This window comes from Typopeltis vanoorti, chromosome 13 (assembly GCF_054136105.1).
Source record: "Typopeltis vanoorti isolate ZY-2024b chromosome 13, IOZ_Tvanoo_1.0, whole genome shotgun sequence".
Taxonomy (NCBI): domain Eukaryota; kingdom Metazoa; phylum Arthropoda; class Arachnida; order Uropygi; family Thelyphonidae; genus Typopeltis; species Typopeltis vanoorti.
In genome coordinates, this window is record NC_143561.1 from 92,485,016 (window position 1) to 92,501,094 (window position 16,079).

Genomic DNA, 16,079 nt, shown 5'->3' on the forward strand with positions numbered 1-16,079 from the left:
AGTTCCCGAAAAAAGAAGAAGGGGGTAGACCATCAATGAGATGGATGGTGTGTATTGAGTGACTGATCTTTGGGGAGTTGATGCCTCCAGAAAAGCATACAACAAGACCACATGGCAAGGACTAGCGTGGCACATCACCAAGCATCTGAGTGACCATATGGTATTTGGTGATGTCCAATGATCAGATCAATGGATATGCTCTAATAATGTGAAATAACAAGTAACTGCAAGTTTGTTATTATACCAGTGACTAGTAGCGATTACATACAATTCACTGCTATAATTTATTTCAGTATAACAGTTTTGCTTTTTCCTTATGCAGAAGAAGAATAATGGTGTGGTTCTCCTAAAATAAAATATTTGAGCATTTCTGGATCATTTTTAACAATTAACAAAACAAATGCTTACCTTTTTACCATGAACTACACAACGGTAAATTGCAATTACTTTTCCATGATTATTTTCTAAATACACTTTGGGTTGCATTCTACGAGATCCTTTAGTACTTGGCTCATCCATATCCTCTCCTTCTGTATCAGAACTAGTAGAGGTTTCAGCAGGAGCATAATGTTTAATATGCAGTGGTATGGCTGTGGGTCTTAATTTGTGATGAGGACTACTGGACACATCACTAGTACTGGTTTCAGCATCACTATCCGAACAAGATCCAGATAAACTAGAAATATTTTCTGTGGGAGGAAAAAAAAATATTAAACTTAAGAGTATAAAAGTATGCAGTCTTTCATATTACTTAATGATTTTTTTTGTTGTTGTTGTTATTTTGAACTTTATAGTAATGGCATACATGATTATTCAACAAACCTGTTAGCGCCTGAGTATGAGAATCCTTAAGATCTACCAAGACCGGGGACCTGAACTCAGATCTCCTAGCTATATATCAGTGGGGCAAGGACAACCTTGTAAACTTCAATGCCGCCAAATCTTTTCTACAACAGAAAATATTGTTTTATGCCGTGTATCACAATCATTATGAATAGGAGTAAAATAACGGCAACCATAAACTTCTCACTGTTGCAGCGTTACTGCCGTCTTGCCATTTCAAGCCTTATTTACACTCACAGTAACATTTCCAGAACATTCGAGACATCCCATGATGAAATCACGAATGTTTCCAAGAGGCCGATACAATTCAATGGTCTGTGCAGTGATCCCAGATCTATACAATTTTCAAAAGATTTGATGACGTATATAAATTTGTATGAATATTTAAACATTTTAATTAATTCCTAGTTGTTGTTTTTGTTTTGTTAACTTTTATGGGTTTTTGTCAGTGTCTCAACACAAGAATTGCAAGGGAAGGGGACACAAAAACTGATATTAAAAAATGGGGCATGCATGAAAGAAGGTTGAGAAACACTGGCATAGACCAATCTTTGAATCAGGAAACATGTAGATGTATGACAAAAATCAAGGAAAGAATGTTGTTATATGGTATGCTGTTGCTTGATAATGCATAGTCTCATCGTGTGGACCAGGCTGTGGAAATTATCCATACATTATGGTTGAAATTATCTATACCTTATGGTACATGAACAGCTCATATCTGAATACAGTTCAGATGATGGGATAGTTATGTAGACTATCCTATTATCTGGGATACTTAAAAGAACTTTGAAAGCACTACTGTCATTTTGTCAGTGTTAAAGAAAGGTTACATACATGACCTATTGCCTAGCCATTTTTTCACTGAAGGCATATAAAAGCTTGTATATCGCGTGTGTGTGTGTGTCCATCCTAGGCCAAGTGTAAAGTAAGGGAGACTACACCAAACAACGATGATACTTTGTACTGGTTTTTGTTATAGTAAATTTAATAAACTTTCTGAACTGTCATTGCATAACAATGACAGGTCTTGCATCACATTATTGATGCAAGAAACATTTCCAGTGTATACACACACACCACACAGTGTGTGTGCATGCGCACACATGTGTGCACTGCAGGAGAAAACCTATCCTATCCTGCTCTGACCCTATCAAATCTTAAAATAAAAAAAAAATTAAAAAAATAAATAAAACTAAAGATGAATAACCATGATAAAAAAGAAAATAAATTCAGTTATTAGTCTGAGAAGGTTCTTGAACAACCAAACTACTCCAAGGTGTTTATAGAAGTGGTAACAAAAACAATGTGTGCTCACAGCAGCCTATACAAGTCACCTACTGTTTACTTAGAATTGCATATAAAGGTTTATCTGGTCCTGTTTTTTTAGGAGCTATTTTCAGGAAGATATTTTCATCTCTATGCAAATGAACCAAGTGAATATCATACTAAATAATATTGGATTTTAAAACTGCACTATCAATTTGGAGTGGAAATAATACAATTTTCAGTACCTGTCAAAAACTATTCTATTCCATATTAAGGACTGAGCAGATTACATTAATAAAAAAAAATAAAATAAATAGATGACTATTTCCCAATTACATATTAATCTATATAATAATCATAAAAATTATTTCACATCTAATTAAGTATGATATATGAACAGTAACAATTAAACAACTCTCTCAGAATACAAGTAGCATGAATGTAAGTATTTTAACAACCCGATGGTATGGAGGAAGGTAAAGAAATAAATTATATTCCTGAATACTTAATAAGTAACTATTATTTTACATTTCGAATCACTAGTTTGAGTAATAAATATTATTAAAATTACACACACACAAGAATTTGATCTGAACATACCTGCCATTTCAGTAAAAACTTCCTCAGAAACTGGTTTAAGTCCATTCAGTTTTTGTTTAATGTTGAATAAATGCCAATCTAGTTTATAATGTTGAGTCTATAAAAGTTACAAAAAATTATTCTCAATCCCAAATTGCTAAAATAAAATAAAAAATAAAAAAAAGTATAAAATAGATTATCATAATATATCAAAATTTTTGCACAACGTTTTTCATTTATATTTCTTAAAAAATTTCCCAAATTTCATTAAATCTCTACTCTTATGTCAAAAGTAGCAACTGTTAATATCATCAAATATTTTGCTTTCAGCTCAGTCACTTTGTGTTTACTTTGTGATTAGGTTATATTTTAATATTATCCATCTTTTCTTTAATGCATTAACTAGTTCTAATATTATGCTCAACTATCCATGCATTTTTATATATGAATACATAAAGCTTAACAGCATTTCAGTTTGACATTTTATGATAATTTTCTACTACCAAGGATATAAATGCATATAATAATAATATTACATGATACCTTCAAGAAGTCCAAGGACTTAATGCAGGAAACAACATCACACTACACGATCCATTATTGTGTAGCGTGTATTTATATTAAACCAAGCAAAAGACAGATTAAAAATGCTAAGAAATTATATATTTGGTTTAATCCTTTATCAAAGTTGTAAGCAAAGTTTAGACATAAATTTATTCACTATTGGACTACTTGTATATAGAGGCTAATGATTTCACATTAATTGTGAAGGTCTTAGTACTCATAATGCAAGGCGCACACACACCCTTTCAATGTGTATAATGCTATGCATTATGGGAAGGGCCACTACCCAGACTTGTTTCGACCTTCATTGAGGTAAAATAATTGAGGTAAATTTGACTGATGTAAAAGATCGCTCAAAATCTCACTGAGTGACCCATAAGGATCACTGCCAAACTCTCACTGGTGGTTCTACTCAGTCGCAGGCAAAAATATGCCAATAAGCAAAATCACTCTACTCTCTGGAATCAAGCCAAAGCCAAACATTATTAAATGTCACTGGGGCCAGACCCAGAAGAGATACCAAAGTTTTAGACTTATATGATACAATGCATGATATGAAACTGATATGATGGAGACCAAACCCTTGGTTTCACTCCCTTAATCATGTAGATTACTTTGATAGACTAGTTATTGAGCATAGAGCAGTTATTGAGTTACTAGTTATTGAGCATACTGGTCTCACTGCCCTTTGTGGGCAGTGAGACCAGTGTTTAGCTCTGATTCAGGAGGATTGCTTTAGGACATTTGTGTTTCAAAAGATCATGTTCACTACAGTCGACAGCAAATCATATTGATTTATTTGGATGAGTAGCTGCTTGAGAAAAGTACTTTAGCATAGTATGCTGAAGAAGTGTAAGAATATCTGGAATGTTGTCATCTCAAAGAAGTTGCGAGTTCCTAATGAACCAAGGAGCATCAAAAGTCATGTATAGGCATTTATTTTCGATAGTTTGAAGTTTTTTTATGTTGAAAGGTGAGGTATGGCTCCAGGCTCATGATCCATATGTCATTATTTGTCTGATGATTGATTTGTAAATGAGTAATTTATTATCTGAACTGAACTTAAACAGCTAGATCTGCTAATCAGTGGGGTATAGTGGGGCAATTGTTTTATTTGACTTGGAGTAAATACAAGATATATGGAGTTCAAAGCGTAGTCTTGTATCAAGTTGAATTTCTAGATAGTTAGCTTCTGGTTTCCATGGGATGGTAGTGTCAAATATGAGTTTGAATACTGAACTATGAGGTGATGCTCTCCTTGTAAATAAAATCACTTTTTTTTCAGCATTTATGTTGATTCTCCATTTCCAAAACCATAGTTCAAGATCATTGGCTGCATTTTATAGGTGCTTTGTTATTAGTTTCAGGCTGAGTGATTTGGTAAGAATGGCTGAGCCTTTTTTATTATTGAGTTTTTTGATGAATTCACAAACTTCAGCTAGGGAGGTTGGGCAGATATCATATGATGGAATACTGATTCAGAGCAGATGTACCTGTTGATGAACTTTGAAAATGAATGATAAGCCTGCAAACTACATTTGCAGGCTTATCATTGGAACTGAACTGTAGTTGTTCAAGACTATCTGCAAATGCTTCCGCTTTTCATCGTCCCTATATACAATACCATGCTTGCCATGTATTGGCAGAAAATAATTTAGCGTTTTGCAGAGAGATTTAAAGAATTTCCACAAAGACTGGTCATCCAGTTGCAAAGATCAGAGCATGTTTTCCCAATGATGGTTACAGAAGTCTTTGATAGCATAAATTACTAAATTAGTGGCTCTAAGTCTTTGTTGGTCTTGAGGGGCTAGAGTTTTATGATATCATATATTGTTTTTGGTACAAATGAGATTTAAATTTTCCTCCAGGAGCTGACTGGATATTGTACAGCTTGCAACAGATGTCAAATCCGATAGTATTTGCTTTTCTAAGTTTAGAATAGCAGCATCAATTTCATCTTTCAAAGCTACAGATGGTATGGGACCAATAAGATTTGTAATTGTTTTGGATAGTTGAGCCCAGTTTGTGATGGTTGGATTCATCATAATGTTGTCTGGTACAACACCCAGATAGAGGAGAACTGGGTTGTGGTCCAAGCTAAGATCATCAACCACTTTTATTTGGTATTGGTAAGGAACATTTTTGAAAATGACTCAAAAACATCTGGTCATCCAGATGTGGACCAGCAACTACAATATTCCTTTTAATTGCAAATTTAGGATTTTACCATTTTGGTTAGTGATTCTACTATTCCAAGCAAGTGTTTTGAGTTGAATTTGAAACCAGCAGTCTCAGCAAAAATTCTGAGACTGCTAGTATTGATGGTATATATCTCTATACCAGTAACCTTCAAGGTTGTGGATGAAGGAATTTTAATTTCATTAAAACTTTGATGCCTTTTAATAAACATGGCTGTACCTCCACCTCTGGCATCAGTTCTATCATTTCTAAAAATTATAATTTTTCAGTTTTGGTTTGTTAGATGGATGAAGATGAGTTTTGTTGATTAGTAGTATATCAATATCCAAACAGGAAGCAAAGCCCTGTAGTTCATGTATCTCATTAAGGAAATTATGATCAGAGGAAACTGATCTCATAGTTACTACATCAGCATAAGATTTATTAAGGGGGACTGATGTGGGAGTTCCTGATTGAAATGATGATAGTGTTGGTTTATTTGGTACAGTTAGTGGAATAGAATCCTGGGCCTTCTTGGTTATGTTTTGATTATTTGGCTGTTGAGTACAGCCTTTATAATTTGCTGGATGAGGACCAATTGGCACGTGTTGTACAACACTTCTCACAAGAAGCTGTGGGATGTTTATCTCCACTTTAGGTACCAGAACTCTGCAAATGTCCGTACTTTCAACATTGTAGAAAGGAATCATCTGGTAAATGCTACCATAGTGATTCCATTTTGATAACCAGATCACATACTGTTTTTAAATTGTATATTTCATGTCTGTCTTTATCAATTTCTACCACAACTAGTGGCACTGGACATTTGTCTGCCCTATGCATTCTTGATACTTTTATGGGTTCTATTCCCTGTCTTATCAAATCTCCTGTCACTTCATGTAGTTATAGATTTGACAATTCCTCTTATTGCTATCTTTAAATTTGTATCACTTTTAAGAGCAAATTTGATAAGGAATCATCAAATCATTTAATAGTTTTGTTAATCACTGACTCAGGCTGAATCAGTGATGTTTCTTCACTGTATTTTTTGCATTAACAAATTCAATTTGATTGTTTTTCATGACACAGGCTAATTCTGGCCATTTTTTCTTAGATCTGAGGACAACTGGAGGAATACGCACTGTAACTGTATTGACAGATGCCTCCATTGGTATAATAGGTTCAGTGGTACCATTGACCTTCCTTCTTTTTTTTCCTATTTACTACTTGAGATTCTTCAGATTTTTCTTCAGAATCCGAATGGAGATCCTGAGGGGAGGACTGTTGATCAAAATCAATATCAGTGGGATTGTAAGCTGAGTCAGCATTAAATGGCAGCTTAAGTTTAATTCTGCCTAGGCATCTTGTCTCAAGCTCTGAGCCTCTCTTTCTGAATAATGTAAGCAGTTGATTATAATCAAGATTAGAGAGTGATAGATCTTCCATCATACTCAACACTTGAAATTAGACAAAAAAAAAAAAAAAAAAGATGAATGATAGGAAACAAATACAGTAATCATTCCTCAATTCATTGAAATCATTTTATCGAAACATAGATCTAATCCATATACAAGTAGTGAAAAGTGTATCATCTTATTATTAAAATACTCTGATCAGAGATGGGTGGGCGCGGTTAAAGAAGCGAGTCCAGCAGGTGGAGAGGATGTTGCGAGTGGGAACACTGAATGTTGGAAGCATGACTGGAAGGGGAAAAGAGGTGGCAGACATGATGAGGAAGAGGAGGTTGGACATTTTATATGTGCAGGAGACAAGGTGGAAGGGGGAAAAGGTGAAGAAACTGGGAGATGGATATAAATTGTTCTACTCTGGAGTGAATAAAGAGGGAAGAAATGGTGTCAGAATTGTGGTGTGTGGCAGAATGAAGGGAAAAGTAGTGGAAGTGGGTAGAAGGAATGACAGGATCATGCGAATGAAATTGGGTCTTGGAAAAGAGCAACTGGTCGTCTTATGTGTATACGCCCCACAAGTTGGATGTACAGCAGAAGAGAAAGATGAATTCTGGAACGTGCTAGATGAAGAAATGAGGGAACTAGAAGAAAACGAGATGGTGATTGTCGGAGGAGACTTGAACAGACAAATAGCGAGACAGAATAAAGACTGTGAAAGGGTGCATAGTGGCCATGGAGTGGGAATGATGAAAGAGGAAGGAGAGAAGATTGTGGACTTTGCAGTAGCGTTTGATCTGGCAATTGTGAACTCATTTTTCTACAAGAGGGAAGAACATTTGATAACATTTAGAAGTGGTAACAGATCACAAATTGACTACATTTTGACTAGAAGAAAACATCTTAAGGTTGTGACAAATTGTAAGGTAATTCCAACAGATCAAGTGGTACAGCAATACCGACTGCTGTGCGCAGACCTTAAAATAAGATCGAAGATAAGAACCTCTGGAAACCATGGGATGAAGACAATTAAGTGGTTTCACTTAAAAGAAGAGAGTGTGAGGAATCGTTTTAGGGAGAGGGTGTTAGAGAGGATTTCAGATGGAGCGGAAAGTGTACAAGATTAGTGGAAACATAATTCAAAAGTAATCCTGAGCTGTACAATCGAGGTGCTTGGTGAGACATCTGGAAAGATTAGAGAGCAGAAGGAGGGTTGGTGGTGAAATAATAATGTACAAGAAGCAGTGACAGCCAAGAGGAAGGCAAAGCAGAAGTGGGATGAGTCAAGAGTAGAAGAGGACAGAGAGAGAGAGAGAAAGCAAGAAGCCAAGAGAGTTGTGGCGCAGATGAAGGCCATGGCATATCAAGATCTGTATGATCAATTAGAAACAAAGGAATGACAGAGAAAAATTTACTCTTTTTTCTTTTTCCTCAGAAAATTTACTAATTTTCTGAGGAAAATGCAAGGACTCACAAAGAAGATGGGCAGCCATCTGAGGGGATGTTGCAGAACATCAGTAGAGTGGAAGTGAATGAAGCCATGAAGAGGATGAAAATGGAAAATCAGTGGGCCCAGATAGGATTCCAATGGAAGGCACTGGGGGAAGAGGGAATTGATCTGCTGTGGGACATGTTCATGAAAGTTTGCCAACAGGAAAATATACCCGAGGAATGGAGGGAAAGTACTCTTGTCCCCATCTAAAAGGGTAAAGGGGATGCACAAGACTGTAAGAATTACAGAGGAATAAAGTTCATGCCTCACACAATGAAAATCCTAGAAAGGGTTCTTGATGGAAGATTGAGGAAGGAAGTGAAGATTGCAAAGGAACAATTTGGCTTCGTGCCTGGTAGATCAATGACAGATGCTATCTTTGGATTACGGCAGATGATGGAAAAGTTTTGAGAGAAACAACGGGAGCTACATCTGGTGTTTATTAATCTGGAGAAAGCATACGATAGAGTGCCAAGGCAAAGTCTGGGGGTGTCTGAGGGAGAAGTTACTGGAGATGTACAGAAGTGTGAAGACTAGTGTTCGGACCTGTCTGGGACAGACAAAGTTTTGAAGTAACAGTTGGCTTGCATCAAGGGTCAGCATTAAGTCCATTTCTGTTTAATATTGTGATGGAGGTGGTGACGGAGGAGGTGAGAGAAGACGAGCCTTGGACAATGTTACATGCAGATTCAAGAGAAGTGGCAACTAAACTAGAAAGATGGAGGAAAGTACTGGAAGAGAGAGGTATGAGAGTGAGCAGAAGTAAGACAGAGTATGTGTGTTGCAAAGTGGACGGCAGCCAGGAGACAGATCTGGAGCTGGAAGGAAATGTCATCAGGAAGGTGAGGGAGTTTAGATACTTAGGTTCAACAGTGGAAGAAGATGGAGGGCTGAGAAGGAAGTTGGATGCAGGATACAAGCGGGTTGGAGGAACTGGAGAGAGATGGCTGGAATGCTATGCGATAAGAAGGTGCCGATCAATCTGAAAGGCAAAATCTATAGGACAGTAGTGAGGCCAGCTATGACGTATGCTATGGAAACTGTGGCCATGAGGAAAAATAACATCGGCAGGATGGAGGTCGCAGAGATGAGAATGTTTAGGTGGATGTGTGGTGTGACCAGAAAGGATCGTCTGAGAAATGACTATATGAGGGGAATGGTGAAAGTTACGAACTTTGGAGCGAAGATACGGGAGGCAAGGTTGAGATTGTCTAGTCATGTGATGAGGAGGGAGGATGAATATGTGGGAAGAAAGGTCATGCAGATGGATGTGCAAGGAAGGAGGAAGTGTGGGTGGCCAAAGAAGAGATGGAGGGAGCTGGTAGAAGAGGACTTGAGGATGAAGAACTTGGATGTGGTGACAGCCCAAGACAGGAGGATGTGGAGGACACTCATCATTAACAGCGATCCCACTTAAGTGGAACAAGATGCAGAAGAAGACTCTGGATCAGAGATAGATGTTCAAAGTTTTTCCACTTGAATAGACTATAAATTAGAGATGCCAAGAAATTATATTATATTCTTGGTTTAATTCTTTATTCAAGTGTAAGCAAACAAAGTTTTCATGTGGAAACTTTGCTTACACTTGGATAAAGAATTAAACCCAAGAATATAATTTCTTAGCATCTTTAATATAGTCTATCCAAATTGAAAAACTTTGAACATCTATCTCTGATCCAGACTATTTTAATAAGGTGATACACCTTTTCACTACTTGAATATGGGAACTATATGACTTCTGCATTACTTCAACCTTGGTATCTCTTCCAGGTGTGGCTCCCACTGATGAGACTTCAAAGGATGAAACTGGTCTGGGTAGTGGCCCCCCTTGCCTTTAATACGTAGCATCATACATCTCCTCCAGGAGATGTGCTTTGCATTAAGGGTAAATATTAAGAATAGTGATCAGAGCTTATTCTACCTTTACCACGAATTGCCTTGGACTTGCAGGGTCAGATAGACTTGCAACACTTGCAGGCGCAAACCTGACTGACTTGTCTTTTTGCTTACTTGGGAAATGGAGTAAAAAAACCAGGTTTATATTTAAAATAACTTGGTATCTTTAACATATATGTAATTTTGTTGATGATACAGTGTCCTTGTGTGGACTTGTGTAGAATGTTGTTCAGACAATACATCAGGTGAAAGGAAAATTAGAGCAGTCTCCTGAAGTTTTTAAACACCCTGATGTAATGATGAAGTGTTTAATATTGAGACTATAAAGAATAAAGAACCTATTTCACAAATTTGGAAACTGGATGAAAATGTCCAAGCTCAGAAAGATGATCCTGTACTCAAAACTGTTTATGAAGCAGTAGCGAAGGGTAAAACTCAACTGGATACATTTTTAAACCTGGAAAACTTATTTTTAGATAAAGATGGATTACTCTTATCTAGACAAACGGAAGAAGGAAGGCTGAAAGTGAAAATACTGGCACCAACTCAAATGATTCCTTGGATTATGTACACTTTTCGTGATTCTGATTTGGCAGGACACCAAGGATTTTCTAGAACTTGGGAAAGAATAAAGGATCGTTACATCTGGAAAGGTATGAAGAGTGATATACATATAACTGCTCCACTACAACCATTTCCAATCCCAACTAGACCTTTTAAGGCTGTTGCTACTGATGTAGTAGGTCCAATGCCAACTACTAAACGAAGGCATTAAGTATATTCTAGTAGCCATAGATGTGCTAACTAGATTTCCTGAAGCAGTCTCAATGAAGGATCAAACTGCAAAGACTACTGCAAGAAAGTTCTTGAATATGATAATTTGTAGATATGGAATTCCTCAGACCTTACTTTCGGATCAAGGAGCAAATTTTACATCTGAACTGTTATTACAATTATGTAAATTACTCAATGTTAGGAAGATTTTTACTACACCTTACCACAGTGTAATGGTATTGGTGAAAGGCTGAATAAAAATATAAAGCAAATACTTTCCACTCTGATTGTGACACATATCTTTCTCAAGTGTAATTTGCATGCAGATCTGCTTTTCATTCTGCTATCAAAGAAAAACCATCTTTTGCTTTATATGGCTTTGATCCAATTTTTCCTAATGAACTTGTTTCAGTCATTCCTAATACAGGATAGAATGACATAAATGAGTATCTGGAAACAGTTGTAGATAAATTTTCCACTACTCACAGATTAGTAGGTGAAATAAGATAAATCTAGTATAAAAAGGGTTGGGAAATTAGGAAAGAAAGCTTCAGGTCCATATAGAATTCAAGACAAATTTTCTCCCGTGAATTTTAGGATTCAAGATGTCAAAAATCCTAGTAAAATTATAAGTGTACACTCTGATAGGTTAAAAAGGTACTTTAAAGGGAGTAGAAATTTAGTTATATTAGGAGACAATATGAATAAAATATTGAAAGATGAGGGTTGTTTTCCTGATACAATGCATCTCATTCACAATTTTTCACAATGTTTTCCTGAATGCATCTCATTCACAATCAGGTAGTATGAAAGGGAATAGATTCCAATCTCATAATTCAAATACACAACAAAGGAGAAAATTAAATTCGGGTAAAACAATATCTAATACAAGAAATCCCAGGATACATAAGTCAGATAATGTACAATGTAAGAGTGATGATGATAATCAAAAAGACTCTAACATGGATGAAATAATAGCAGAATATCATAGGTTAGTTAACTTAAAGTTAAATAAAGAGGAATGTGAAAATACCTTTAATTTAGATAGTAAAGATAAAGAATCTCAGAAAACTGTAGAATTTGATTCTGTAGATATAGGGCATAATTCAAATAATTTAAATGAAATATCTGAAAAGTACAGAAATGAAAATGTTCCAACATAAAAATGTGAACAAATTCACACGGAGAGAAGAAGTAAGGAATAAGAAAAATCTCATTGACTATGTTATTGTTGATAGTGATGTTTTCTTCCTGATGCAGGACACCAGAGTGTACAGAGGATTTGAAATTGGAAGTGATTACTATTTAGTCTTGAGACTATAAAATTGAATTTCATATTGAAAAGAAGAACATGTAAGAAAGTTTTAAAGCGAATAAAAGTTGAGCAGCTCTCAGATGTGAACTGTAGACTAAAATACACAAAGATTATTGAAGAAATAATTAGAGTTTAAGAACAGAAACCAAACCTTGGAGATTCAGTGGCAAACCTTGAAGAAAACCCTGATTGATTCAGCCAGAGAGGCATGTGGTGAGGTTGTCTTCAAGGATAGAAAACTCAGAACTCCATGGTGGACACAGGTAGTAAAAGAGGCAGTGAAGGAAAAGAAGAAAGATATCAAAAGTTCCTGGCAAATAAGTCAGCTTGTGTTCTTAGAGAATACAGAGACAAATGTAAGAAAGTTAAACATTGTATAAAACTAGCTAAACACATGTCATGGGAAGACTTTGGCAAGAACATAGAAAATAAATATCTAGAAGATGGCAAAATATTCTGGAGGTTGTTGAAGAAGCTCAGAAATGGAGGAAAGAGTGCTGTATAAAGAATTGGAGATGATAAAAGTGACATGAAAACAGGAAAAGAAATATCCTTGAAGTATGGAGTAATTACTTCAAAAAATTGCTAAATGAAACAAGCAGTGATAGTACAGTGGTAAAAAAAAACTCAACAGGCATACAGTCAGTAACACATATCCATACCTGAAGTAGAAAAAGCCATCAAAGACTTAAAATGTGGAAAGGCAGCAGGAGTAGATGATATTCGACCAGAAATGCTTAAGTATGGTGGTATAAAAGTCTTACAGTGGCTACACTGCATAGTTCAGAAGGCATGGACAGAGGGACGAATTCCTGATGATTGGAGTAGAGCTCTCATAGTACCAATATATAAAAAGGGAAATAAAACTGAATGTGAGAATTACAGAGGTATTTCCCTACTGAGTGTTCCTGGTAAGATTTATGTTAGTATACTTGAGAAACGGTTGAGAAGAATTGTGGAAGAAAAGCTTGGTGAAGAACAAGCTGGATTCAGGCCAAATAGAGGCTGTCAAGATCAGATCTTCACATTATGACAAATAGTCGAGAAATCATGGGAATATAAGAAAGATCTGTATTTAATAAATTTAGTTTAATCCTTTATCCAAGTATGAGCAAACAGAGTTTGCACATGAAAATATCTTCAGGACTGGGGTAATGTAGTACAACAACTTGTATAGGTAAAGATAACCTCACCATTGCTTCTTCCTGGTATCTCAACTTCTGGGCATGGCTCCCACTGAAGAGACCTCAATAAAGGTCGAAAGTAGTCTGGGTAGTGGCCCTTCCCTTAATGCATAACATTATTCATATCCACAAGGAGATGTGTTTTGCATTATGGGAGATACTGAGATAGGAGTGATGTTAGCTTGGTCCACCTTTGCTGCGAGTTTCTCGGTGTTGTACTACCTTACCCCAGTCCTGAAGATTGTCCCACATTCAATGCTGGTTATGATTCCTAGGGCAGATGCTTATCTAGAAGTGATGGCAAAATTAGGATAACTAAGGCCATTGATTACATCTTCTGTTAATGGCTGTAGCAATAAACTGGCTCATTTGCAGCCAGGATATTTTCTGCTATTCATTAACTCTTATTTACATTAATTTGCCAAACATCTGGAAGGCAGTTCTTCCAAAGACCATATGCAGTGTGACTTCTCTGAATAATCCAGCTCCTAAAGGACACCTTAATAGAATATTACACGTAGTTCCTTTCAGTTACAATTTAAACTGTTTCTGCAACAATCTAATTGAGTAGTGTGTTGTATTTTACAACAACTGTGGTGAAAAACATACCTCAATTGAGTTTAGAAGTCCAACTAAATATTAGTAACTTGAACCTAGTCTTTATACCATTTACATTTAAAGGGTATAAAGATTTACCAAAAGGAAACAGCTAACTCTTATGTTAACTGAAACATCTAGTCTTAATCACTTATATTAAATCTCACCTGCTCCAATCTATTAGTAAAGAGAACACTGCAAACTGAACAAGCCATCTTACTGGATACACAGAGATCGCTGGGAAAAATTTCCTTTAGTCCTGAAAAATCAGTTCCCCAATTTATAAACAGATATTTAAGGCAATTCAGAAATTCATTACTTTTTAAACAAAAACTTTTTTTAATGATTTGGTACATATCCTTTCCTCGAAAAAAAAAAAAAAAAAAAGCAAAAGACATATTTACATTATATTAATGTAAAAATTCAATTGTACCTTCATTTTGTATTGCTTTTGTGTGATACATATCCTGTTCTGCAACTGGGGTGCAATGAGCCAGCTTCAGCCCACAAAGGTGAATATTTGTCACATCAGAACTGTAGAGTGAACACGTTGTATAACCTGAGGATTGATGTAACAGAGATGAAATCCTGCAACTGACATTCTTTTTTGGTTGTTCCTTATCAACAGATTGAGACATTGTGCTTTAAAGATAAAAAAAATAATAATAATCAGAGAATACCATAACCAAATAAAGAATAGCCTTAAAACAAATTTTTCTTCCTCAAAAAGATTATAAAACTGGATAAATGAGTTTTCTTTTGGGATGCGCACACACACACACACACACACACACACACACACACACACACACACACACACACACACACACACACACACACACACACACATATCCTTCAGCATGCATATGAAATTCCATTGCTCATACCATTTCAAATATAATTTCATTGCCATCAAAGTTATATACATTTTATACTGAAAAAAAAAGTGAAAAAAAAATTAACCATTGAGTGAGAAAAGAAGAAAAAATATGGAAGCAGTATAAGGTGGGAAGCAATGATCAGCTATGTGAAGATTCAATGATGTATCATTGTGTTTTAAGATGTTCAAGGAAGTTAATAACAGCCCCAACATACTTGTTTAACAAAAACCTTAAAAAGAGGAGGAGAGTTCAAAAGAATGGAAAAACTGAGAGAAAATTTGTTGCACGTTATAAGGCTGAGGTGGCAAATTATAAGCCATACCTGGAATTGTGTCGTACTGGAGGTTTAATGGAGTATGTACAGCATAGGAAAAGATTAAAAAACTCTTAATACTTCCCGTATTTCATCTCAGTCACTGAGATTTATTTGAGGAGTATAAACTAACAATTGTAAAGTGATGATATATTACCAAGTCTCGCAGTCTTATTCACTTACAGTCAGTCTCTCCACCTCATCATCATCAACTGGTCTCAAACTCTCCATGATGTCACATTCACAAGAATGAAAGACCTTTATGAACTGCTCATTAAATATCTCAACTATATATCCTCCGCAGCAGTTATTCTTATACCATTTTCTCCAATCAATGTCATCCTTCCATAATCATTACTTTTTTTTTTTTGCTGGCTACATATTGAAAGAACTCCCTAGGATTCTTTTTGGCTTCATTAGCTAACTACTACTCATACTGAACTTTTACTACCCTTACCAACCAAGTCACCCTCCTTGTCTGTTCTTTGGAAATGACTATTAACACTACTTTTATGTTGTCTGCATAATGTCTTTTTTCTCTGCATCACATGCTCAATCTCTTCATTCATCCATTTCACACCTACCTTATTTAACCTTCTGACCCCTGGTATATATTTACACATTGCTTCTACTAGACAGTTCTTGAGTATCACCCAAGCAGCATTGATCTTTTTCCAGCCAACTCCTCATTCCATGCTACACCTGCAAGCTGTCTCCTGAGCTTCTCATAATCATCAGCCTTGTTAGTTCCACATACACCTTTTTCTCAGAGAGGAAAGGGTGTATGT

At 35.9% G+C, this 16,079-nt stretch overlaps 1 protein-coding gene across 5 annotated transcripts in view; it reads right to left on the reverse strand.

Annotated features, from left to right (window-relative positions):
* The window catches only part of LOC150100368 (tRNA endonuclease ANKZF1-like), a 197,498-nt gene that overhangs the window by 162,756 nt on the left and 18,663 nt on the right, over window positions 1-16,079 (reverse strand). For all 5 annotated transcript variants that reach the window (XM_090402734.1, XM_090402733.1, XM_090402735.1 and 2 more), the window contains exons 2-5: window positions 14,531-14,739; window positions 14,265-14,356; window positions 2,713-2,809; window positions 409-689 (exon numbers count right to left, since the gene is read on the reverse strand). In XM_090402734.1, coding sequence (XP_090258860.1) covers window positions 409-689; window positions 2,713-2,809; window positions 14,265-14,356; window positions 14,531-14,735 — 675 coding nt within the window. In that variant the 5' untranslated portion in view covers window positions 14,736-14,739. The remainder of the gene's footprint in view (window positions 1-408; window positions 690-2,712; window positions 2,810-14,264; window positions 14,357-14,530; window positions 14,740-16,079) is intronic.